This window comes from Bombina bombina, chromosome 4, assembly GCF_027579735.1.
Source record: "Bombina bombina isolate aBomBom1 chromosome 4, aBomBom1.pri, whole genome shotgun sequence".
NCBI lineage: Eukaryota > Metazoa > Chordata > Amphibia > Anura > Bombinatoridae > Bombina > Bombina bombina.
In genome coordinates, this window is record NC_069502.1 from 1,039,708,649 (window position 1) to 1,039,734,685 (window position 26,037).

At 36.0% G+C, this 26,037-nt stretch overlaps 1 protein-coding gene across 1 annotated transcript in view; it reads right to left on the reverse strand.

Moving 5' to 3' along the window:
* The window catches only part of PLCB4 (phospholipase C beta 4), a 788,735-nt gene that overhangs the window by 342,141 nt on the left and 420,557 nt on the right, over positions 1-26,037 (reverse strand). The window contains 4 exon segments of the mRNA XM_053712158.1: positions 4,284-4,427; positions 6,462-6,521; positions 7,792-7,872; positions 14,865-14,966. Of these exon segments, the coding sequence (XP_053568133.1) occupies positions 4,284-4,427; positions 6,462-6,521; positions 7,792-7,872; positions 14,865-14,948 (369 nt within the window). The 5' untranslated portion in view covers positions 14,949-14,966.

The following is a 26,037-nucleotide window of genomic DNA, read 5'->3' on the forward strand; positions in this document are numbered from 1 at the left end:
TTGCTCCTGTTCAAAGAGATGGCGGTGATGGTGTATTGTGTTGGGTATATTTCTTACTGCCTAAGCAATACACACCAACAGTTCTCTAAATGCAGCAATCCCTTCATGTGGGTGCATGTGGCATTCAGACATGTGTTATGTATGTTGCATGCCCAATAACTTTAACTAGAAGAATTTTTGCAAGTGTATTACAAAAATTAGTCCTAATCAAAACTAAAAGGAACTGATGGGTATTTCAGTTTTGACTAGAATGTCTTGGTTATTAAGAAACATGCATTTCCTGCTAGCTTCAATGTAAACGCAGCGATTTTACTAATTTTTGTTTATGCAAAACGGATTTAACACAATTGTTTTAGCTATCTATCACAGACATGTATTCAGTACTATGTCCCTTTAAGTTGCTGAATATTGAAAACGTTATTATACAAGATAGCCAGTCATGTGTAATGTTTGGTCTTGTGAACAAGAGACCAAACTCCATACATGACTGGTATAATAAATTGTAGATTAACAGCCATTTAGACAATTGTGTCAATGCTGGGTGGATAAAAGCTCACAACATTTTCTAATTATTTAGATAACTTCATTACATTTTAGTTGCAAACAAAATGCAGCCACATAAGAACAAAACTGACAAAAAACACATGTACATATCAAGTACAATGCAGGACTATTACAGGCAATAACATCTTACAACAGGAGATACTCTGTGTTCATGAAAAGTGCAATAAGTACATGAAAAGTGTATCTAATGATTTTAAAGGGGACAGTAAACTCATAATTATACATTCATGATTCAGACAGAACATACAATTTCAAACAACTTTCCAATTTCCTTCTATTATTTAATTTGCTTTCTATCTATCTATCTATCTATCTATCTATCTATCTATCTATCTATCTATTGGGTTCTTGTAAAGCGTGGCTATTCATCCGTAAGGGTATCAAGGCGCTGAGGGTTGCAGTTCAGTCATAAAGCCAGGTCTTAAGGTCCTTTCTGAACTTAGTGCGGTAGCTTGTCTGAGATGCAGCGGGATGATGTTCCAAGTCTTGGCTGCCAGGTGAGAGAAGGATCTGCCTCCCACTGTGGTTTTCCTGATGTGGGGGGGTGACTGCGAGGGCTTGGTCGGCCAATCGAAGTTGTCTGGCGGGGGTGTAGAAAGTAACGTGGTGATTCATGCTTTCTTCTCTTTATTTATCTAGGTAAGCTCATGAGCAACAAAGCACCTGTGTGCTAGCTGCTGATTGGTGGCTGCACAGCACATATATGCCTATTGTTATTGGCTTACTTCATGGGCAAGATTACATATGCGGTGTCGCCCGCAAAAGCCGGAGACATCTGTTTTTAGTCCGGTTTTGCTATCACATATACTGTGCCGCATATAAATGCTGCGTGTATATTTCACCCATCGCCCACTATTTTTACTCCCATAAGCTAACATAGAACCGCATCGCAAATTGGTATCACATATTTGGTGCAAGGACTTAAGCGGCAAAAATTGAGAAATTTTACTTCATTTTCACCTCGCCACACATAGACAGGTGCAGCAAGCCATGCGCTGAAAATGTGAGCACCGTAGCTCCCTGAAAATAATAACTAACACCTAACGCATGTGCAATATCTATCTACCTGTCAACCCCCACCACAATAACTATCAAAGTATATTAACCCCTAATCTGCCAACCCCCACATCGCAAAACATCTAATTAACCTATTAACCCCTAATCCACCAACCCCAAGAACGCTATATACCTAATAAAGTGATTAACCCTTAAACCGCCATCACCCCACAACGCAATATACCTTAATAAACTATTAACCCCTAAACCGCCATCACCCACAAATGAAATAAACGTAATTAACCTATTAACCCCTAATCCGCCAACCCCCCACAATGCATAAACCTAATTAACCTATTTACTCCTAATCCGCCAACCCCCCACAATGCAAATAACTAATTTAATTACTAAGCCCCCTAACCTAACACCCCCTAAATTAACCCCAATTACATTAAATTAAAAAATACTAATTTACAATTAACAAAAAAAACTAACATTACTTTAAAAATACTGCTCATTCAACAAAGAATACCAAGAGAATGAAGCACATTTGCTATTGACAGCAAACTAGAAAGTTTTTTAAAAATGCATTTACTGTCTGAATCATGTAAGTTTAAAAATTGGCTTTCATGTTCCTTTAAAGAGCATTTTTGTAACTGTGAGAAATGCTTTAGTTACACCACCTGTCCTGTGCACAAGCCAATGTATTACACTAGTGTTTAGAAGAGTTAGCAATAAAGATATTTTACTGCACAGTATGAAACTGTCTTTGAAGTTAATGCCTTTATCTTACTAGTTAGTCAATATCTGACATGATCACTGTGTTTGACTTATGGCTACCAATTGAGAGTCTTATCTGCACATAACATAGCTTTTGTCTTCCTGAATAGTATTAGTAATTTATTCAAATGCTTAAAAAAATATGTCCATAATTTGTGTATTTTGATTAATGCTATGATTTCCTATGTCAACCTTTACACATGCTTACCGATTTATTTAAAGTGAATGTAAATGTGAATGAATGAGTGCCTGGTTTTTTAAAAATACTATCTAAAACAGGGGCACTTTCATTCATTAAAATTTACATTGAAGCTTTTTTTTAAATACTTACCTAAACCAGACCGGCGATCCTCCGCCCACAGCTCCTCTTTACTTAGCAACGCAATGACGAAAAAGGCTTCCTCCAATCGTTGCGAGCACCCCAAGGCATCCAGCTTGTGAGGCCGCGCAATGATTGGAGGAAGCCGGTTTCATCATCAATATGCTAAGTACAGCAGGAGAAGCGGGCGGAGGATCGCCTGTCTGGTTTTCCAAAAGAAAAAGGTAAGGATTAAAATAAAAACACTTCAATGTAAATTTTAATGAACGAAAGTGCCCCTGTTTTTAATAGTATTTTTTAAAACGGGGCACTTATTCAGTCAAATGTACTTTCACTTTAACTTATGGTGAGCAAAACAAGAAGACCTTACACAAAGTTCAACAATAAAATCTAGAATGCAAGAATTTACTTGCATATTTAAAAAATATGTGCCAGATTTCAAGTGGAGCACTAAATATCGCTTGCATGCATGTGATATTAGCGCTCCACTTTGTAATATTATTACACAATAATGTGCGCTGGTATTACAAGTTAATTAGCAATAGTTTGCATTGATAGGAAGCATTGTGCTCACAAGAGCGAGCTTCTATATGCTCCTATAGGAGCCTCGTTATGAGCCTCGTTCTGATGCTACATTTGGGGCACTTTTAGAAAATTAAACAGAGATATCTCTGGTTAAAGTGAATGTAAATTTTGCTGCTAAAGTGCCCGGTTTTTAAAAATTTGATTAAAAACAGGCGCACTTTAATTCATCAAAATTTACATTTCACTCGTGAAAAAAACTTACCTTTTAATCTTGACAGCTGCTCCAGCTTCCTCAGGTCGTCGCAAGCCATTTCTGATGTCAGAAATGATGGATAGGTCATCTTCCAATCACGGCTTCCCCCCGGGGGAATCAGTGTCTGATTCAATGCTGTGATTGGAGGAATCTCGATTCCTCATTTTAAACCCAGGAAGAGGCTTTGCGATGGGTGGAGGAAGCTGGAGCTGCTGTCAAGATTAAAAGGTAAGTTTTTTTTACAACAGGAGTGAAATGTAAATTTTGATGAATTAAAGTGCCCCTGTTTTTAATCAAATTTTTAAAAACCGGGCACATTAGCATAAAAATTTGCATTCACTATAATTTTCAGGGCACTAATTGCTATCTTGAGCTCGCTGCAGCAATAACCAGCCACTTGTAATGGCTGGTTAATTATTGCGCTCCCGCAAACAAGTGCAAAAATTTAGAGCTCCACTTGTGATCTAGCCCTATATTTTTTGTATGATGTTTTTTTTAGATGTATAGAGAGTTTCTGACACCCCTCTTAAATATGTGAATAAATATAAATATGAATGATATATTTCATTGGTTAATATGCATAAAATATAACAGATGCCCCTTTGTAGATTATGCATAATTGTAACCCTGGCCAATGTATATTTAGGTGTCTTAGGATTTTGCATAAATAAAACGAAATAATTTATTAGCATGCACTTAACATGTTTGGTTCTTTTTTTTTTTGGTAGCTCCTATTACAATAATCTTTTCTCGCCAAGCCCTAATAAGTAGCGAAATTGACAAGAGCAGATGAGGGTAGCGACAGAAACACTATAGCAACAGAAGCCATGTTTAACTGAAGAATACCTTAGCTGTTTCCACACTGTCAGCTACCATGTAAGTAAAGCTGATGTTCACCAGGTCGGTCCCGCTGCAGACACACACTATACGCCCTTCCAGCTCATGTTCAGCTTTTCCAACAGCTTCAAGTGCAGATAATATTTTTGGATCCTGCGCCAGAGACGAAGACATGATTTATTAGATTGTAGATATTCCAAGAACAAGCTGGGATCAAATACAACTTTTATGTAATTACAAGGGTGCACATGTTTCACTGCACATGAGGTAATGAAAACGACACATCCAACTTGTAAAACAAATACAAGTATGTTATAAAAAATATTCAGAAGTTATAATGGGATAATAAAAGTCACTGGGTTTTTTTTGTTTTGTTTTTTATAGCAGGAATATTGGAGTACAAACAAAAATCTTGAATTAAATTGGCAATTTGAGTAGCCAGGTAGAACTGCAATGCATTGTGAAGCAAAATATTGTATTGCATCCTGGCAAGCAAGTACTTAACAACTGCAATGCCATCTACTGCAGGACCCTCTGCCATCCAACGGGTTAAAAAGAGCCCTTAGATGGGCACAGTTTCACTGCCATGTGGTGCTATTTCATGTACACTATTTTGAGTGCTGCCAACACTTGAATATTAATTGTAGCTACAGTATATTTCTATTATTGCAAGACAAAATCTTTTTTATTCATTTTATTTTTTTCAGATTTTAGCTTTTGGACAGGACATTATTTTTATTTCTTATTTTCGCTCCTGTTTTGGCATTCTTACTGAGTCCTTTTTTTTTTGCATTTAAAAGGCATAAAAATGGTTTCCAATGAGTTAACCAAAATTTTAAAATTAATTGAAGTGTGTCATTAAAACAAACCCATTATGAGGGAATCAGCTATCAGAAGTGTAAACAGTTTACACTAAAATTATACAGATTTACAGCCTAATGCCAGCTTTCTAACATATTATTTAGTTAAAGGGACACTGAACCCAAATTTTTTCTTTCATGATTCAGATAGAGCATGCAATTTTACGCAACTTTCTCATTTACTCCAATTATCAAATTTTCTTCATTCTCTTGCTATCTTTATTTGAAAAGCAAGAATGTAAGTTTAGATGCCGGCCCATTTTTGGTGAACAACCTGGGTTGTCCTTGCTGATTGGACAGCACCAATAAACAAGTGCTGTCCATGGTACTGAACCAAAAATGTGCTGGCTCCTTAGCTTAAAATCAAATAAAGATAGCAAGATAACAAAGAAAAAATGATGATAGCAGTAAATTAGAAAGTTGCTTAAAATTGCATGCTTTATCTGAATCATGAAAGAAAAAAAATGGGTTCAGTGTCCCTTTAAAGTGAACTCTGGAAATTCATTACTGTTCATAGAGAATAGGTTTCAGTTTTTGTTTTTTTTAATTCAGTATTTTTTTTAATTACACTGCCATTAATTACACTGCCATTAATTACACTGCCATTAATTACACTGCCATAATAGGGCCTATTTATAGTGGTGCATGTATGCATCACTTTATGAAGGTGTTGAGGAAACCAATGTCACCAGCAGCCAAGGGGTTACAATTTAGACAGGCCCCCTGCAGTTTAACAGTAGTGGATCTGCCTTAAAAGGCTGGGTTTTTTTTTATAAATCAAAGGTATATTTTCATATAACTCGTTAAGCTTGGTGCAAAGATGGCTTCAATAACATAAAATAATAATTTAAAAAAACAATCAATCAGATTCAGTTTTTTAAATACTCACTGGAAATCTGTCAAACTCAACTGTTTTAAAACTCAGGTAAAGTTAGCTTAAAGGGACATAAAACAGATTTTTTTTTCTTTCTTTCATGATTTAGAAACAGAATGCAATTTTAAACAACTTTCCAATTAAGTTATATTATGAAGCAAATTAAATAATAGAAGTAAATTGGAATGTTGTTTAAAATTGTACTTTCCATCTGAATCATGAAAGAAACATTTTTGGTTTCATGTCCCATTAATATTAAACCAGACATTTTTTTTAAGAATAATTTAACTAAAACCTGGGTTAGTGCTGTCAAGTTAGATCAATTCAAGGCAACATTTTACAACCCAACAAGTCAGAAGTTCAGTCAGTTTACAGGATAGGCAACAATGACTCTATATGTGCAATATCTATATAGACACTCTTCTATAGAAAAGAAACATCAGATGACTATACCTTTGGTACTGCGCCAACACGAATACTATTGATCAGAGAACATTCCAAAACTTGTCCCTCCTAATAAAGAAACATAAGAAAATTAATTATTAGCCACATAATTTATTACCATTGTCATTACTACTATATATGTTTATGATAACTGCTTAATAGCAGCTGAAATGCATTACACGGATTATAAGCACTGTATGCTTTTAATGGCGACTGAAGAAATAATGATTAGAGGTGATTTTACTCACACAGAACTTTGTCTCTTTTTTTTTTTTTTGTATGAAATATTGTGTGTGTCCCCTCACATCCAAGACGTGTGTGTTTGCTACAAAATGCTAAGTCAAACAAATAATTATGTTTACAGTATACAGAGAGTATAAAATGGTTAATTGCTCTCCTATCAGATAAAGTGTATTTTTATACGTAGACTGCAGTAAATTCACAGTGCAATAAAGGGCATATTTAGGGTCAACACTGCTCTAGGCCCAAACTAAATTGCTACCCTTTCTTTGTCTATTATTTACTTTCTCATACTAATACAGGTAGAAAACCCTTTATCCATGCAGCTTGACACCAGCAAAGATAGTACAGTACTGTAATCAGTAATAGTTGTTTTAAATAAATATAGACTATCATTGGCATTTTAGAACATTAAAAAAAAACAAAAATACACAAAGACACAGGCAGAGAAGATTGTGACTTACAGGAGGGGAAAAATAGTAATTTTTGATAATTTTATTTTTTATTTTTAGAATTTTTAATCTTTATTTAAAATATTACATACATTGCAGTGTATATCAAGTCTTCATTGGAGACTTGCAAAGGATGTACATTATACAAGTATCAAGGTCATCCAATAGGATCATGCTGAGTTCTAAATAGTCTGTGGGGATTTGAAGCGTAGGCAGGTCCATAATATTGATAATTTTATTTGGAAACAAATATAAATTAAAAAAATTTGGATTTCAGACTAAGTTTGGATTTTGGAATTTCAGATTGAGAGATTTGTACCGGTATCCTGTTCTCTACTCTCTGGTGCACACTGTGCACAGGCCTGTTGTAGAAATATTTTAAAGTGTTGCAGACGTACCTGCAATTGAGTTTTATATATATCATTATGGTTTATAATGCATATCTACTTCACCGTTCTTATGGTACATTGCAAAGATAATAATATTGTGTGTGTGTTCATAGTACTATGTGTCTAAATAAAATTGTGTGCAGTGTTATGTGGCTCAGAACAGAACAAAGATTGACCCTTCAGACAATGGTATATGGATGAGGGAAGCACAAGACCCAAGCTGCACATTAACAATTTTATATTCCCTTTTGTTCTTACCTTTCCCTCACTTTTCCATGTCAGGAAGAAACCAAATTCATCCATTTTAAAGAGGCAGTTAGGTTCAAACACAAATGACTCCTATTAAGAAAAATAAATGTCAAATAAATGTAACAGAAAGGTATTATATGGAGGCCTCAAACTGAAATGACAATACTGATTATAAAAACAGACTTAGAAGCTAACCTTGAAGTTGATAGCAAACTCTCAAGGTGCATCAAACATACCATGTAAAATGGTTGTATCTCAGTTATGTATGCTCCCCAAAGTATGTCATCTTATTTAAAGTCATTAAAGGGACACTCAAGACAAAATAAACTTTTATGATTTAGAAAGAGAATGCAGTTTTAAGACACTTTCCAATTTACTTCCATTATCAATTTTTAATTTTTTTTTAATATACACTTTCTGAGGCATCAGCTCCTACTGAGCATGTGCACAAACTAACAGGGTATACATATACTAGTCTGTGACTGGCTGCTGGCTGTCACATGAAATAGGGGGCCAGCAAATGGGGTGGGGAATAAATCTATCAGAAAAAAAAATCTACTGCTTATGTGAAATTCAGAGTAAGTGTTATTGCATTGTGGTTTTTATTATGCACTTGTTAATTATGCAATTTACTGCATTTAGGGTCATTTAATGAAAGGATTATCCAAAATTGCTACCCCTAGATGATTAAATCAATTTGTTTCCCTTTGCATTGTTTTAAAACCTTATTTTGTATACTAATTAAATCATGAGCAGATGCAATTTGACATATAATGGCATGTAAATGAATACATAATCATTGTATACTCTGTTCCTCTCATGGGAAGAAGGTATGCAAGACAGATGATGGGCGCAGTCTGCTCCCTACCTTTGTGTGCTAAATCTCAGTCATTTCTTGCTTTTTTTCTTTTCAAAATTTTAGAATATAGCAGCACCTTGTAAAACAGTTTAAACTCTGATATTGATATATTTGGTAATATGCGTGTGTCTCCCACATATTATTTGTTTCTATACTTGTACTGACAATTTTCAAAAATCTAAGCAGGCATTTTGGCAAAGGACAACAGTTTTTCTGTCATGTAATTAGCAAGAGTCCATGAGCTAGTGACGTATGGGATATACATTCCTACCAGGAGGGGCAAAGTTTCCCAAACCTCAAAATGCCTATAAATACACCCCTCACCACACCCACAATTCAGTTTTTACAAACTTTGCCTCCTATGGAGGTGGTGAAGTAAGTTTGTGCTAGATTCTACGTTGATATGCGCTCCGCAGCAAGTTGGAGCCCGGTTTTCCTTTCAGCGTGCAGTGAATGTCAGAGGGATGTGAGGAGAGTATTGCCTATTTGAATGCAGTGATCTCCTTCTACGGGGTCTATTTCATAGGTTCTCTGTTATCGGTCGTAGAGATTCATCTCTTACCTCCCTTTTCAGATCGACGATATACTCTTATTTATATACCATTACCTCTGCTGATTTTCGTTTCAGTACTGGTTTGGCTTTCTACAAACGTGTAGATGAGTGTCCTGGGGTAAGTAAATCTTATTTTCTGTGACACTCTAAGCTATGGTTGGGCACTTTATTTATAAAGTTCTAAATATATGTATTCAAACATTTATTTGCCTTGACTCAGAATGTTCAACATTCCTTATTTTCAGACAGTCAGTTTCATATTTGGGATAATGCGTTTGAATCAATCATTTTTTCTTACCTTAAAAATTTGACTTTTTTTCCCTGTGGGCTGTTAGGCTCGCGGGGGCTGAAAATGCTTAATTTTATTGCGTCATTTTGGCGCGGACTTTTTTGGCGCAAAAAATCTTTTCTGTTTCCGGCGTCATACGTGTCGCCGGAAGTTGCGTCATTTTTTGACGTCCTTTTGCACCAAAAATGTCGGCGTTCCGGATGTGGCGTCATTTTTGGCGCCAAAAAGCATTTAGGCGCCAAACAATGTGGGCGTATTATTTGGCGCCAAAAAATATGGGCGTCGCTTTTGTCTCCACATTATTTCAGTCTGATTTTTTCTTTGCTTCTGGTTACTAGAAGCTTGTTTATTGGCATTTTTTCCCATTCCTGAAACTGTCATTTAAGGAATTTGATCAATTTTGCTTTATATGTTGTTTTTTCTCTTACATATTGCAAGATGTCTCACGTTGCATCTGAGTCAGAAGATACTTCAGGAAAATCGCTGTCTAGTGCTGGAACTACCAAAGCTAAGTGTATCTGCTGTAAACTTTTGGTAGCTATTCCTCCGGCTGTTGTTTGTATTAATTGTCATGACAAACTTGTTAAAGCAGATAATATTTCCTTTAGTAATGTACCATTGCCTGTTGCAGTTCCCTCAACATCTAAGGTGCAGAATGTTCCTGATAACATAAGAGATTTTGTTTCTGAATCCATCAAGAAGGCTATGTCTGTTATTTCTCCTTCTAGGAAACATAAAAAATCTTTTAAAACTTCTCTCTCTACAGATGAATTTTTAAATGAACATCATCATTCTGATTCTGATGACTCTTCTGGTTCAGAGGATTCTGTCTCAGAGATTGATACTGATAAATCTTCATATTTATTTAAAATGGAATTTATTCGTTCTTTACTTAAAGAAGTACTAATTGCTTTAGAAATAGAGGATTCTGGTCCTCTTGATACTAATTCTAAACGTTTAGATAAGGTGTTTAAATCTCCTGTGGTTATTCCAGAAGTTTTTCCTGTTCCTAATGCTATTTCTGAAGTAATTTCCAGAGAATGGGATAAATTGGGTAATTCATTTACTCCTTCTAAACGTTTTAAGCAATTATATCCTGTGCCGTCTGACAGATTAGAATTTTGGGACAAAATCCCTAAAGTTGATGGGGCTATTTCTACCCTTGCTAATAATTTTATCTGTGATGCCATTTTTTATATTATCAGAGTTGATGTCAGGTTTATGTCTCTAGCTATTTTAGCTAGAAGAGCTTTATGGCTTAAAACTTGGAATGCTGATATGGCTTCTAAATCAACTCTACTTTCCATTTCTTTCCAGGGTAACAAATTATTTGGTTCTCAGTTGGATTCCATTATCTCAACTGTTACTGGTGGGAAAGGAACTTTTTTACCACAGGATAAAAAATCTAAGGGTAAAAACAGGGCTAATAATCGTTTTCGTTCCTTTCGTTTCAACAAAGAACAAAAGCCTGATCCTTCATCCTCAGGAGCAGTTTCAGTTTGGAAACCATCTCCAGTCTGGAATAAATCCAAGCCTTCTAGAAAGGCAAAGCCTGCTTCTAAGTCCACATGAAGGTGCGGCCCTCATTCCAGCTCAGCTGGTAGGGGGCAGGTTACGTTTTTTCAAAGAAATTTGGATCAATTCTGTTCACAATCTTTGGATTCAGAACATTGTTTCAGAAGGGTACAGAATTGGTTTCAAGATGAGACCTCCTGCAAAGAGATTTTTTCTTTCCCGTGTCCCAGTAAATCCAGTGAAAGCTCAAGCATTTCTGAATTGTGTTTCAGATCTAGAGTTGGCTGGAGTAATTATGCCAGTTCCAGTTCTGGAACAGGGGATGGGGTTTTATTCAAATCTCTTCATTGTACCAAAGAAGGAGAATTCCTTCAGACCAGTTCTGGATCTAAAAATATTGAATCATTATGTAAGGATACCAACGTTCAAAATGGTAACTGTAAGGACTATCTTGCCTTTTGTTCAGAAAGGGCATTATATGTCCACAATAGATTTACAGGATGCTTATCTGCATATTCCGATTCATCCAGATCATTATCAGTTCCTGAGATTCTCTTTTCTGGACAAGCATTACCAGTTTGTGGCTCTGCCGTTTGGCCTAGCTACAGCTCCAAGAATTTTTACAAAGTTCTCGGTGCCCTTCTGTCTGTAATCAGAGAACAGGGTTTTGTGGTATTTCCTTATTTGGACGATATCTTGGTACTTGCTCAGTCTTTACATTTAGCAGAATCTCATACGAATCGACTTGTGTTGTTTCTTCAAGATCATGGTTGGAGGATCAATTTACCAAAAAGTTCATTGATTCCTCAGACAAGGGTAACTTTTCTGGGTTTCCAGATAGATTCAGTGTCCATGACTCTGTCTTTAACAGACAAGAGACGTCTAAAATTGATTTCAGCTTGTCGAAACCTTCAGTCACAATCATTCCCTTCGGTAGCCTTATGCATGGAAATTCTAGGTCTTATGACTGCTGCATCGGACGCGATCCCCTTTGCTCGTTTTCACATGCGACCTCTTCAGCTCTGTATGCTGAATCAATGGTGCAGGGATTACACAAAGATATCTCAATTAATATCTTTAAAACCGATTGTACGACACTCTCTAACGTGGTGGACAGATCACCATCGTTTAATTCAGGGGGCTTCTTTTGTGCTTCCGACCTGGACTGTAATTTCAACAGATGCAAGTCTCACAGGTTGGGGAGCTGTGTGGGGATCTCTGACGGCACAAGGAGTTTGGGAATCTCAGGAGGTGAGATTACCGATCAATATTTTGGAACTCCGTGCAATTTTCAGAGCTCTTCAGTCTTGGCCTCTTCTGAAGAGAGAATCGTTCATTTGTTTTCAGACAGACAATGTCACAACTGTGGCATACATCAATCATCAAGGAGGGACTCACAGTCCTCTGGCTATGAAAGAAGTATCTCGAATTCTGGTTTGGGCGGAATCCAGCTCCTGTCTAATCTCTGCGGTTCATATCCCAGGTATAGACAATTGGGAAGCGGATTATCTCAGTCGCCAAACGTTACATCCGGGCGAATGGTCTCTTCACCCAGAGGTATTTCTTCAGATTGTTCAAATGTGGGGACTTCCAGAAATAGATCTGATGGCCTCTCATCTAAACAAGAAACTTCCCAGGTATCTGTCCAGATCCAGGGATCCTCAAGCGGAAGCAGTGGATGCATTGTCACTTCCTTGGAAGTATCATCCTGCCTATATCTTTCCGCCTCTAGTTCTTCTTCCAAGAGTAATCTCCAAGATTCTGAAGGAATGCTCGTTTGTTCTGCTGGTAGCTCCGGCATGGCCTCACAGGTTTTGGTATGCGGATCTTGTCCGGATAGCCTCTTGCCATCCGTGGACTCTTCCGCTACGACCAGACCTTCTGTCGCAAGGTCCTTTTTTCCATCAGGATCTCAAATCCTTAAATTTAAAGGTATGGAGATTGAACGCTTGATTCTTAGTCAAAGAGGTTTCTCTGACTCTGTGATTAATACTATGTTACAGGCTCGTAAATCTGTATCCAGAGAGATATATTATAGAGTCTGGAAGACTTATATTTCTTGGTGTCTTTCTCATCATTTTTCTTGGCATTCTTTTAGAATTCCAAGAATTTTACAGTTTCTTCAGGATGGTTTAGATAAAGGTTTGTCCGCAAGTTCCTTGAAAGGACAAATCTCTGCTCTTTCTGTTCTTTTTCACAGAAAGATTGCTAATCTTCATGATATTCATTGTTTTGTACAAGCTTTGGTTCGTATAAAACCTGTCATTAAGTCAATTTCTCCTCCTTGGAGTTTGAATTTGGTTCTAGGGGCTCTTCAAGCTCCTCCGTTTGAACCTATGCATTCATTGGACATTAAATTACTTTCTTGGAAAGTTTTGTTCCTTTTGGCAATCTCTTCTGCCAGAAGAGTTTCTGAATTATCTGCTCTTTCTTGTGAGTCTCCTTTTCTGATTTTTCATCAGGATAAGGCAGTGTTGCGAACTTCTTTTGAATTTTTACCTAAAGTTGTGAATTCCAACAACATTAGTAGGGAAATTGTGGTTCCTTCATTATGTCCTAATCCTAATAATTCTAAGGAGAAATCGTTACATTCTTTGGATGTTGTTAGAGCTTTGAAATATTATGTTGAAGCTTCTAAGTCTTTCCGAAAGACTTCTAGTTTATTTGTTATCTTTTCCGGTTCTAGAAAAGGCCAGAAAGCTTCTGCCATTTCTTTGGCATCTTGGTTGAAATCTTTAATTCATCTTGCCTATGTTGAGTCGGGTAAAACTCCGCCTCAAAGGATTACAGCTCATTCTACTAGGTCAGTTTCTAGTTCCTGGGCGTTTAGGAATGAAGCTTCGATTGATCAGATTTGCAAAGCAGCAACTTGGTCCTCTTTGCATACTTTTACTAAATTCTACCATTTTGATGTATTTTCTTCTTCTGAAGCAGTTTTTGGTAGAAAAGTACTTCAGGCAGCGGTTTCAGTTTGAATCTTCTGCTTATGTTTTTCATTAAACTTTATTTTGGGTGTGGATTATTTTCAGCAGGAATTGGCTGTCTTTATTTTATCCCTCCCTCTCTAGTGACTCTTGCGTGGAAAGATCCACATTTTGGGTAATCATTATCCCATACGTCACTAGCTCATGGACTCTTGCTAATTACATGAAAGAAAACATAATTTATGTAAGAACTTACCTGATAAATTCATTTCTTTCATATTAGCAAGAGTCCATGAGGCCCACCCTTTTTTGTGGTGGTTATGATTTTTGTATAAAGCACAATTATTCCAATTCCTTATTTTATATGCTTTCGCACTTTTTTATCACCCCACTTCTTGGCTATTCGTTAAACTGAATTGTGGGTGTGGTGAGGGGTGTATTTATAGGCATTTTGAGGTTTGGGAAACTTTGCCCCTCCTGGTAGGAATGTATATCCCATACGTCACTAGCTCATGGACTCTTGCTAATATGAAAGAAATGAATTTATCAGGTAAGTTCTTACATAAATTATGTTATTATACTTCAATCCAGAAAAATGGAGTGCAGACTCAATAAGGGAAATACAAATCCTTTATTAAGCCCACAACAAGGGTATAAAGACAATATTCCGGGCCACTTATTGACCCTTAGTCATATCATGGCTGACATGACTAAGGGTCAATAAGTGGCCCAAAACTATGTATCTATATCCTTGTTGTGGGATTAATAAAGGATTTGTATTTTCCTAATTGAGGACTAAATTTTTCTGGATTGAAGTGTACTTTGGAGTTGGCAATCCCTGAATGTTTGGTGATGTTCCCTTACAACATATATTAACAGTTAATTATACCACATGAGAACAACATGTTGTCTATCACTAAATATGAACATAAAAAAAAATACTTCTTCATATCTGTCGAACACAGCCCCATCTTGCATGAATGAAGGAACAACCTTCTGCCAGTTAAATTCGTAGGGTTTTGCCATGTTTCGTTGTTAAAAAACCTAAAAGAAATAAAGGATAATATAATTTATTGTATATTTTAGTACAACACAGTATCAATAATGTATCACTTAATAATCTTTAAAATCAGTTAATACCAATATCTAGAGTAAGCAGTATGCCAAACAGTGTAAATGCATATAGAATTAATTTGTTACTCTTAATGACCACAGTGCATAGCACTTTATAAAAAAGCAAAGTTAGAAGTCACTTGATCACAGAATTAAATGTATGTATTTGTCTACATATTATCTGTGTACTTATACTGTGTGTGTGTATATATATATATATATATATATATATTATACATGTAAGGCCATTTCCAGAACATGGACACAGCTCTTTGTGGCTTATAAACCTTTATCTGTACAAGTTAATTAATTATCTATATTTTGTATTTTAACTAAGAGTAATTTTCCTTGCTTGAGATACGTATGTTTGTATGTATATATATATATATATATATATATATATATGTGTGTGTGTGTGTGTGTGTGTGTGTGTGTGTTAGAGATGTAATACTAAAGGATAATGTATTTATGAAAGCATATGAATGTACACTATATTTTTTCCACTAAAGGATAGGTATGAATACTATCTCTACTAAGGACATTACCAATGTATAATATAATTCTGTTATGTTAGATATTCTAGTAGATGGTATAATGGTAACTGGGGAAATTAAAAGCTACAAGCTGAAGTGAGCATGAACGAAGACAATAGCAGTACTTGTTATAATTATGTTTCCTGGGCAATAAAAGTGCTTAACTGGAAACATGAGTCTTGTACATGGGAACAGAGGTTTACTGATGGAGGGGGCTAATTATAAATGCAGAGATCTTAAGATCTAACATTTCCTCTAATGATCTGTGTAGCTGTGCCAATCTGCAGTAAACAGCACCTTTTATCTCTGGTTTTCACTGAAAACTATTCTTTTACTGATACCAATATCTACTTGTCTATTAGAGAGCTGCATCTCACTGCCCATTTTGGTACCCAAGAAGATAAAGCAAAGATTGCATATCATGAATTCATATTAGTTAAGATTGCTTTGTATCACTGAATGATTCACAATGGTGCAGTTTTCATCTCTAATACATAACGATGCATAAACTTTTTATATCATTAAAATGAAAGTGATATAAAAGTAAAAATAGAAAATGTTCTAATTTATTACAGGATTTTATTATTGGACTATAGCATGTTTATAACTGTATGTTTAACCCTGTAAAATCATTAAACACATAGTTAAAGTCAGCTCGAGAGCAGCCATGCACTACTGGAAGGTAGCAGAAACAGATGGTGAACCAGTGACAACAGACATGAGTGTAATAACTAGCAGGCTCCCGGTAATGGGTTATCCAGCATTATTCTGAAATAGCAACTAAGGGGACGATTTATCAATGTCTGGCATACGCTGTTAGCATTTAACATTGCACAAGCAGTTCTGGTGAACTGCTTGTGCAATGCCACACCCTGCAGATTTGTGGCCAATCGGCATTTAGCAGGGGGTGTCAATGAACCCAATCGTACACGATCGGGCAAATTGATGTCCGCAGCCTCAGAGCAGGCGGATGAGTTAAGGAGCAGAGGTCTTAAGGCTGCTGCTTCTTAATTCCTGATTCCGGCAAGCCTGAAGGCTTGCGCGGAATTAGGAGCATTGGGGCCGATTGACCGCTTGGTAAATCGGCCCACATGACCCTTTTATACCTCTTCCGGATGTTTTACCTTATTTTAAGTATTTTAAGATTTCAGTAAGCAAGTTAAAATTAATTATTAGACATTTCTCCGCAGTCTTCCCCTAGAATATGTACATATTATTTTTCAGCAAAGGATAACAAGAGAATAAAGTAAATTTGAAAACAGAAGAAAAATTAAACGCGTCTTAAAATTACATGCTCTGTCCGAATCATACAAGTTTCATTTTGACTTTCTTATCCCTTTAAGAATACAGATTCTCCAATTATGTGAAATATATACTGAATATGTAATGAATTATCAAATAAAAAGCAATATTTCATTTACTTATTTGTAGACACACTGCAAGCTTTTGATTGGCTGTCAGATATAATACACACAAATCCAATTGTCTATAAGCTAAAATCAGACAAATAATTTGTTTAGTGCATGTATTGGAAAACTGGAAGGATATTATACAATATAACATCCCTTTAGGCAGGGCTTTGCAAAAATCTGTGGAAACAAATTAAATGTTTTAAATCTTAAAACTTTCATTGTGTTGGGAAATGTTGCAAATAAAAGTAATATATTTCACTTTAATAACATTGATCTTAAAAAAAGTTTTTTTTTGTTTTTTTTTAAAGAATCCTATTGATAAAAATAACTACTAGTCTATGCGGAAAACTGAAAAATAAATGTTATCTAAGAATCTGAAAAACAGATTACATGACCAACACTGATAATTTTGTACTTAGATGATGAATACATGTCAATACTTTCATCTCAGTACGCACATATTAGTGTACAATATGTCATGCATACTGCATGAGGATTCACTAATCCACTATAAGACACTGATGTTTTGAGAACTGTTTTTAAGTCTTTGCATAAATCAATAAAAAGCCTGCTTGATCATAAATCCTGTCTTAATTACCCTCCATATGTGGGCGAGAGGTGAAAAGGTATTAGAAAAATGATAGTACTAAACTGCTTGCTTTTTCTTTTGTTGAAGGGATATTAAACAGTCATCATTTTGTAAAAACAAATATGTTAAATTGTGTTAAAAAAAAAACAACAACACAGCAACAAATGTAATTTTTAATCGCAAAATTAGCACTTATAATTTTTCACTTCCCTCAGGGAGATAAGAGTGGAGACATTTTTTTAATCTTAAATTACATTCTGCCAATTCTGAGCATGAGCAAATCTGACTCTCTGTTTATTTAGTTCATTCACTTAATACTAAACCAACTCTAGAAGTTTTATGACATCATGCTAGATAAGCCATAGCCTCCTTTAATGATATTTCTAGACAAGAGTTTTGCTTTCAATAAAAATAAAACATGTTCCAGTCCTTTTTATGCCTATCTTAGTTTATATTTAGAAAGTAAGAATTTAAAAGGCTTAAATGCGTTACATGCGTGCAGGCTTTGGCCAAAATATGGTGCTAAAACCTATCTATATACATTTGGTGACTAAGCTTTATATATTTATTATTATTATTATTATTATTATTATAAGTTACCAACAGATTCCACAGCACTATAAACATTTGTCTAATATGCAAGGTAGCAAGAGTTGCAATGTTGCTAATCAACTCCCATGAAGATGATCTATCAAACAGCTGTGCTCATAGGCTTACATGCTAAGAGGTTCAGGGGATGAAAAAGGAGGAGAGGAACTGAAGTAAGAAAATGTCAGTGTATATTATTAATTATGCATCGCTGAACAGTAGATAAAGGAGCACTTGAAACTTTTAAAACTAGTGAAGAGTCTTGTGGAGCGAGGCAGAGAGTTCAACAAAATAGGGGCCTGTCTAGAGAAGTCATTTAGACGGGAATGTGAAGAGTTAAGAGAGGAATAGAGAAGGAGGTCATGAGCGGAGTGAAGGGGATAAGTATCTGGTCTGAATTATATGGGAAAGCAGTGTTATTGAGGTCCTTGAATGTCAGGATTTTGTGATTTATTCTGGAGGTTAGAGGAAGCCTGTGAAGGGATTGGCAGAGAGGTGCAGATGATGAGGAGTGACATGTAAGGAAGATCAGCATGGCAGAAGAATTCAGAAGACCAGAGAGGACAAAGTTGCAACAGTCAAGATAAGAAATGATGACAGAGTGGATTCAAATCTTATTTGTGTCTTTTGTAAGTGGAAAATTTTGGAGATATTTTTAAGGTGGAAACATCAGGAATTGGCCAAAGGGAGTGAAAGAAAAATCTGAGTCAAGTGTGACCCCAAGACACTGGGTGTGCAGGGTTGGGGTAATGATGTTATTATCAACAGTAATAGAAAGTTGGGGGATTATATTGTAATTTAAGTGCCCCTCATTCACACCAAGAACCCTGCTTAGCAAGATATTCTACAATTGTATAAAGAACCTAATGCAATAAAAAAAAAAAAAAAAAATATTGTTAGAACATGTCATTTATAAATTACTAATTCTACAAAGGAGTTAAACATAGGTAAACTCCCATTAAGGAGCCACAAACAAGGCACAAACAATGAGTCAGTCGGGAGCAGCAGTCGAACATAGTTTCTTACTATCTCTTCATGTTGTGGGGCTGCAATGTGTGACAACAGAGCAATACTTTACCTATGTGTGTAACCCTTTTTCAGGGAGTTGTATCACTAAGCTAGGCTTAGTAACACACAAGTTACATAATGTAACAAATTAGAGTAGTTTTTGCCTTAGACTATCTCTTTAATGAGTATCATGCAAGATGATTTTACACGGAGAGTCCATGAGAAAGTGCATTAGATCCATGTGCAATGTTAATCAGCTGGTGTATTTACAGCACTAATGAAGTTTCCACTGTGGTTGGCCTAATTATGTGACCTTATATATTCTGGAATTTATTCCCACAGAAAAATATGCTGAGTAGAAATAATACTGCAGGACACACATTACATAATCAACTTGTGTAACCTTAAATAACATTATACTTAATTGGAAACATTACTATTCGTAAAGCGCAATCAAGCATGACAGGAATGGTTTAATATACTATATAAATCAAGATAAGATCCAATTAACTGATTTATACAGGAATGTTTGCTTTATTAACGACTATACATTGTTATTAATGCTAATTGAAGATGCTAATATGTTGAAAGTAAGTTAGCAAAATAAAATATTGTTTTCTAAACAAGATGTACAAAAAAAAGATCACACTATTTTTTTTTTTTTAATTATTAACACTTCCATCTAAATACAGAAATGTTTATCAATCAATTTTTTTTGCTGATATTGTGCTTATCAGATTGAGACAAAGGGAGCATGGGTAGTGTAAATATTTGCAATATCACTCACACAGAGATATGGAAAAGACTATATAACATCTTTCATAGATTCCAGCAATAAGTTAGAGTTTTGAAAGCAACAAAGATAGCATTTTATTATTGCACCATTGTTTGCCAATACCTGTGTTTAATCCCTGTAAAGTATGCTGCTGATTGCGAGACAGGTGATTGGAGACTACTCACATATGCCTCCCCTGAGTGTTCCAGCAGCTGTATTCAGCTCCAAGTCATTAGCACATTGTCAGCAGCTGAATTTACCTGTTGAATCTCTTTGTGGGGATTAGACACATAGTTATAGGCAACTAACAGTGTAATAAGAAAATGCCCTAACACATTTTCATAATGATACTATGTGTTCCTTCAATATATATAAATATTATTTTTAGAAAACTTAGAACTCTTCTTAACGAGAACTCTTGTGATCCTGATCTCAACATCTAGATGTAATGATAAACATTGGTTAGTCAAAATCTTGTTAGACTACAGTTTTATACTGGTTATTGTGGACTAAATTGCTGTACTTTTAATGTCTGTTAAAATGAAATTACATCAATAAAGCCTTTAAAAAAGTAAATAAAAAAAATTAAAAATAAAATAAAAAAATATATATTATTTTTTAAGGTATATATGGGTGCCCCCCACGTTGCCCAGGTATCAAACAGCTCTGCCTGACCCTGCCCACAGTATGCCCAGTCCAAAACACGTCCAACCCCTAATGATTAATGATATAATACTTGATAGGTAGTGTAGTTGAACTGCTTTTTGTAGAAGTGCAGTGTGAATGCTGAATGTAATACTTTTATATTTATAGTGGAAGATTTTTAACATCCTTTCATTTTTTTTTTGGTAAAAGAAAAATGTAAAATATATCTCTCAACACAAAGAATAAACTGTTTATAGTAACTGAATACAACAAACAAGAAATCACTGGTTCCATTAAAGGGGCAGTAAACACCTTTAGATTGTTAAATAATATGTTTAGCTATGTGCAATTTAATAGCTTTGCAGTATACTTTCATTATTTATTTTGCCCCAATTTCATATAACTGCTTTGCAAACTGAGGATGTTGTCATTCACGGAACTTGAAATGCACCCTGCTGACTTCTCTGTCCTTTGTTGGCTTTATCAGAAAACAATGCATTTTATACTTACGTTATGACAGTTATTAGTCTTGTTGTCTGCAGACTAAAGACCAGATTGGCTTCTCCAAATAAGGTAAATAGTGGGTGGAGTTTGGCTATTGAAAAGCAATTTCAGTAAAAAGGATGCAACATAATAGAAATAGCTCATAATTGGAAGGTGTTTACTGTGATTTTAAAGCCATAATTATTTGAGCAAACAAAGAACTTTTCACAAAAAATCATGTCAGCTTGATAGATTCCAAGGGGCCGATTTATCATGGCCCAAATGGGGCCAAAAACCCCTTCAGGCTCGCCGGAAACAGGAGTTAAGAAGCAGCGGTCTTAAGACCGCTGCTCCTTTACTCATCCGCCGCCTCTGAGGCAGCAGACAGCAATCCGCCCAATCGCTACGATCGGATTGATTGACACCCCTGCTAGCAGCCAATTGTCCGCGAATCTGCAGGGGCTGGCATTGCACAAGCAGCTCACCAGAACTGTTTGTGCAATGATAAATGATGACAGTGTATGTGGACATAAATCGGGCCCCAAGTGTGACTTTACCTATGTGTTTATTTAACTGAGTTGCTGGGATTAAACACAGAGATATCTAGGATTGCTAATGCAAAAATTACAGCATGCCATTTTTTAAATCAGAATGTCCCTTTAACATAGCAAAATATAGTGCAATACAATTAAATAAAAAAGTGATATCTTCACAAAAGGGGTCCCGCCAAGGGGTTACTCACACTTTACTGGAGACCTGGCAGTATAAAACCAGGTGTACGTCTGTACCTAGAGCCTGGCTGGCTCTAAAAAGTGTGAGTAACCCCTTGGCGGGACCCCTTTTGTGAAGATATCGCTTTTTTATTCAATTGTATTGCACTATATTTTCTTTTCTTGTTTTTGAGGCAAGAAATCACTGGAATCATTGAAATTGAGGAGGACTCCTACCAATCACATATATCCTTATTTATTCTTTAGATTTGATTTAGTTTATCACTTTTTATTGTTTGACATTTATTCACCAAGTGATTTTTGTACTTTTTTATTATCAATTTAAATGTCTGAATGATGCTGAATTACCTTTTTTTTTATATAGAAGTTCAGTTTTATAAAATGTGTCAGTTATTTGCTACCATGACTGACATCGGAAAACAGAAGCATATTGTGCTGCAATATTAGAGTCTATAAACATCAGAAACCAGGGATGTTGATTGACAAGTGTCTCTAGAAGATATTGAAAAGCATTGTTTCTATTGAAATGGTAATCTGTCATTCAATAAAGGGACAGTGTTCTGAAAAATTGTGTTCCCCTTAAGGTGTTAAAATTAACATACCAGGTTAATTTTTTTGTATGAAATATACAAAAGCTGTTTTTGCTCTATGAAACCACAACCAATAAAATGGGATGAGCTTGCAAGGAAAACATATCTCATTATTTTTATTACTATTTATACACACACTTCCTTATTTTATTCCTGTTTGTATAAATAAAGCCTGACACGTAAAGATACAGTCTATACCAACATTGTTATTGTTTAAAAAGATAGCCAACGACTTTACTATCCATTTCCCAGCTTTGCAAGCAACATTTTTATATTAATATACATTATAACATTTAAACCTCCAAATGTCTGTCTGTTTCTAAGCCACTATAAGCTGATAGTTTATATGTGGGATATATATAACCATGTTGGTTGTGCAAAACTGAGGAATGGGTAAAAAAGGGAATATCTATCTTTTTGAACAATAGCAATACAGTTACTGTCCATCTAAAGACAGCATTATAAAATTTACATTTTAGTACCTATATCTCCCACCCAGTGTGAGTTCTTGTGCTAGATCTTGTAAACATAACTTATCTATATCAATTACTGCAGATTAAAAAATGTAAGTATAGATAACTATTTTAGCAGACAAAAACAGTTATTAAAAATGACAAAATAATGGTAAAGCATTTAATATGCTCCAGTAGGTAAAATAGATAAATGGTAACAGTGCATTCCTTCCCCCTCCAGTAGCAGATGTCAGGGGCATTGTAGTCATGATTTTCTGTTTCATCTATCTATACTATAAATGCGTTTGTAATGTTAGTCGCAGTCGGCAGTTGCGCACGCATCCTCAATGTCAGGTTGTCACGTTCGGTGGATTCTTTCACCACCCTGCCATTTTCGGAAACCACGGGATGCAACCAACCACATCGCAATAAACCTAATTACCCTATTAACCCCAGACCGCAAAACCCCACATCGCAATAAACCTAATTACCCTATTAACCCCTAAATCGCAAAAAAACACTTTGCAATAAACATAAATAACCTATTAACCCCTAAACCGCAAAACCCCCACATCGCAATAAACCTAATTACCTTATTAACCCCTAAACCGCAAAACACTCACATCGAAATAAACCTAGTTAACCTATTAACCCCTAAACCAAAAAAACTCCACATCGCAATAAATTTAATTAACCTATTAACCCCTTAAACTGCCAAAAACCCACAACGCAAATAACTAATTAAATTACTAAGCCCCCTAACCTAAGGCCCCCTAAATTAACCCAAATTACCTAAACTAAAAAATACTAAAGTTACAAAAAATAAAAAACCTATGATTACAAAAAATAAAAAAGGCTAACATTACAGAAAATAAAAACACCCCCTAATCTGAGATTAAACTACCAATAGCCCTTAAAAGGGCCTTTTGTAGGGCATTGCCCTAAGTTTAACAGCTCTTTTAAGAATTAAATATACTAAGACCCCCTAAAAGTAAAACCCTCCACCCACCAAACCCCCAAAATAAAAAACCTAACACTAAAAAACCTAAACGCGCATTTGTCTCGGCATTGCTCTTAAAAAGGCATTCAGCTCTTTTGCTGCCCATCCCTAATCTAAAAAAAAATAAAAAAATAAAAAAATAACACTAAAGCCCCAAATAGATACTCACGGGTCCTGAAGTCCGGCAGAGAAGGTCTTCCATGCGGTGAAGTCTTCTTCCAAGCGGCCGACATCTTCTTCCAAACGGGGACCTCTTCTTTCTTCATCCAGGACAGCGGAACTGAAAACCGGCGATGCGGAACTGAAGACCGGCGACTGCGGAGCCATGGAGTGTGGAGGATTCTCTTCTTCTGACGCCGCCGTACACTGAATAGTGAATTCAAGGTATGCGGTTAAAGATGGCTTCCCTTGACTTCCTATTGGCTGATTTGATTCTTCAAATTCAAATCAGCCAATAGGATGGGCAGCAAAAGAGCTGAATGCCCTTTTAAGGGCAATGCCCATACAAATGACCTTTTCAGACAATGGATAGTTTAGTGTTAGGTTTATTTATTTTGGGGGGTTTGGTGGGTTTTACTGTTAGGGGGGACTTAGAATTTTTGGTAACTGCAAAAGAGCTGTTTAACTTAGGGCAATGCCCTACAAAAAGCCATTTTAAGGGCTATTGGTAGTTTAGCATTAGATTAGGGGGTGTTTTCATTTGGGGGACTTTATTATTTTCATAGGGATTAGGTTTAATTTTTTTTTTTATGCAAATCTTTATTGAAATATAAAAATAGAAGATACAAATGCCATAGTTCAGATGAATCTGAGGACAAATACAGTATGTGTCTAGAAGCGAATAACCTCCCAGAGATTCTAATTTTAGTCATAGTTTTCAATGTCCATATTGCTGTAGAGATACTCCGGAGTGCATTATTGTCCTCTTGCACATAGTAACAGGGGTGTTTCCCCCCCCCCCCTCTAGATTGGGCAGATGCATTTTGTGCCTGATTTGCAATAGTTTTAAACAGTTTCTTTCTTTCTGAGGTAAAGACAAACAATTCTGAACTGATAGCTTTATAACCATATATTAGAAAAGAAACTTAAAGGGACAGTCTACACCAGAATTTTTATTGTTTTAAAAGATAGATAATCCCTTTATTACCCATTTCCCAGTTTTGCATAACCAACACAGTTATAATAATATACTTTTAACCTCTGTGATTATCTTGTATCTAAGCCTCTGCAAACTGCCCCTTTTTTCAGTTCTTTTGACAGACTTGCAGTCTAGCCAATCAGTGCCTGCTCCCAGATTACTTCACGTGCACGAGCACAGTGTTATCTATATGAAATATGTGAACTAACACCCTCTAGTGGTGAAAAACTGTTAAAATGCAACCTGAAAGAGGTGGGCTTCAAGGTCTAAGAAATTAGCATATGAACCTCCTAGGTTAAGCTTTCAACTAAGAATACCAAGAGAACAAAGCAAAATTGGTGATAAAAGTAACTTGGAAAATTGTTTAAAATTACATGCTCTATCTGAATCATGAAAGTTTATTTTGGCCTAGACTGTCCCTTTAACTTGTATGTCTCACAGTCTTTAGTCTTTAAGTTTGGGGCAGTTCCACTATACGTGTAGCATGGTCCCCTTCCCCACAGCCCCTCCAGCACCTCTCTGATGTAGTAGGGTCAGGTACCATCTGCTCAGGAATTTATATTGTGACTCCTGAGTTCTGGCTGAGATTGAGCAATTCTTTGTTGTGTTAAAGACTTTGTTCCATTGCTTGGGATCATATTCTCGTCCCAATTCCCTGTGCCATCCCTGTACATATGGGGGGAGATTTTGTAGGCCGCTATTTTGAAGCATGTTGTACAGGGGTGAAATTAAATGTTTTGTCGGGGAGGGCAATGTGCAAAGGGTCTCAAAAGGTGTAAGCTGTCTGAGAATCGAAACTTTGTGTCTGTGCGTCATTAAGTAGTGAGAGATTTGGGCAGAGTGGAACCAAGACGTGAAAAGGCCAGCATCCCAGTCCTTGAGTTCCTGTTGTGTTTTTAATTTGTTATTTGTAGTGACGCGGTATAGGGAGAGCTTATTTAGTGGCAGGGTACTTTTGGCCCTTTCCGTAGAGGGAGGGATATTTATGGCTGAGTTATCTCTGATTGGGGTTAGGGGCGAGATGGGCGAAGAGATGTGAGTCTGTGTGGCAGAAATCT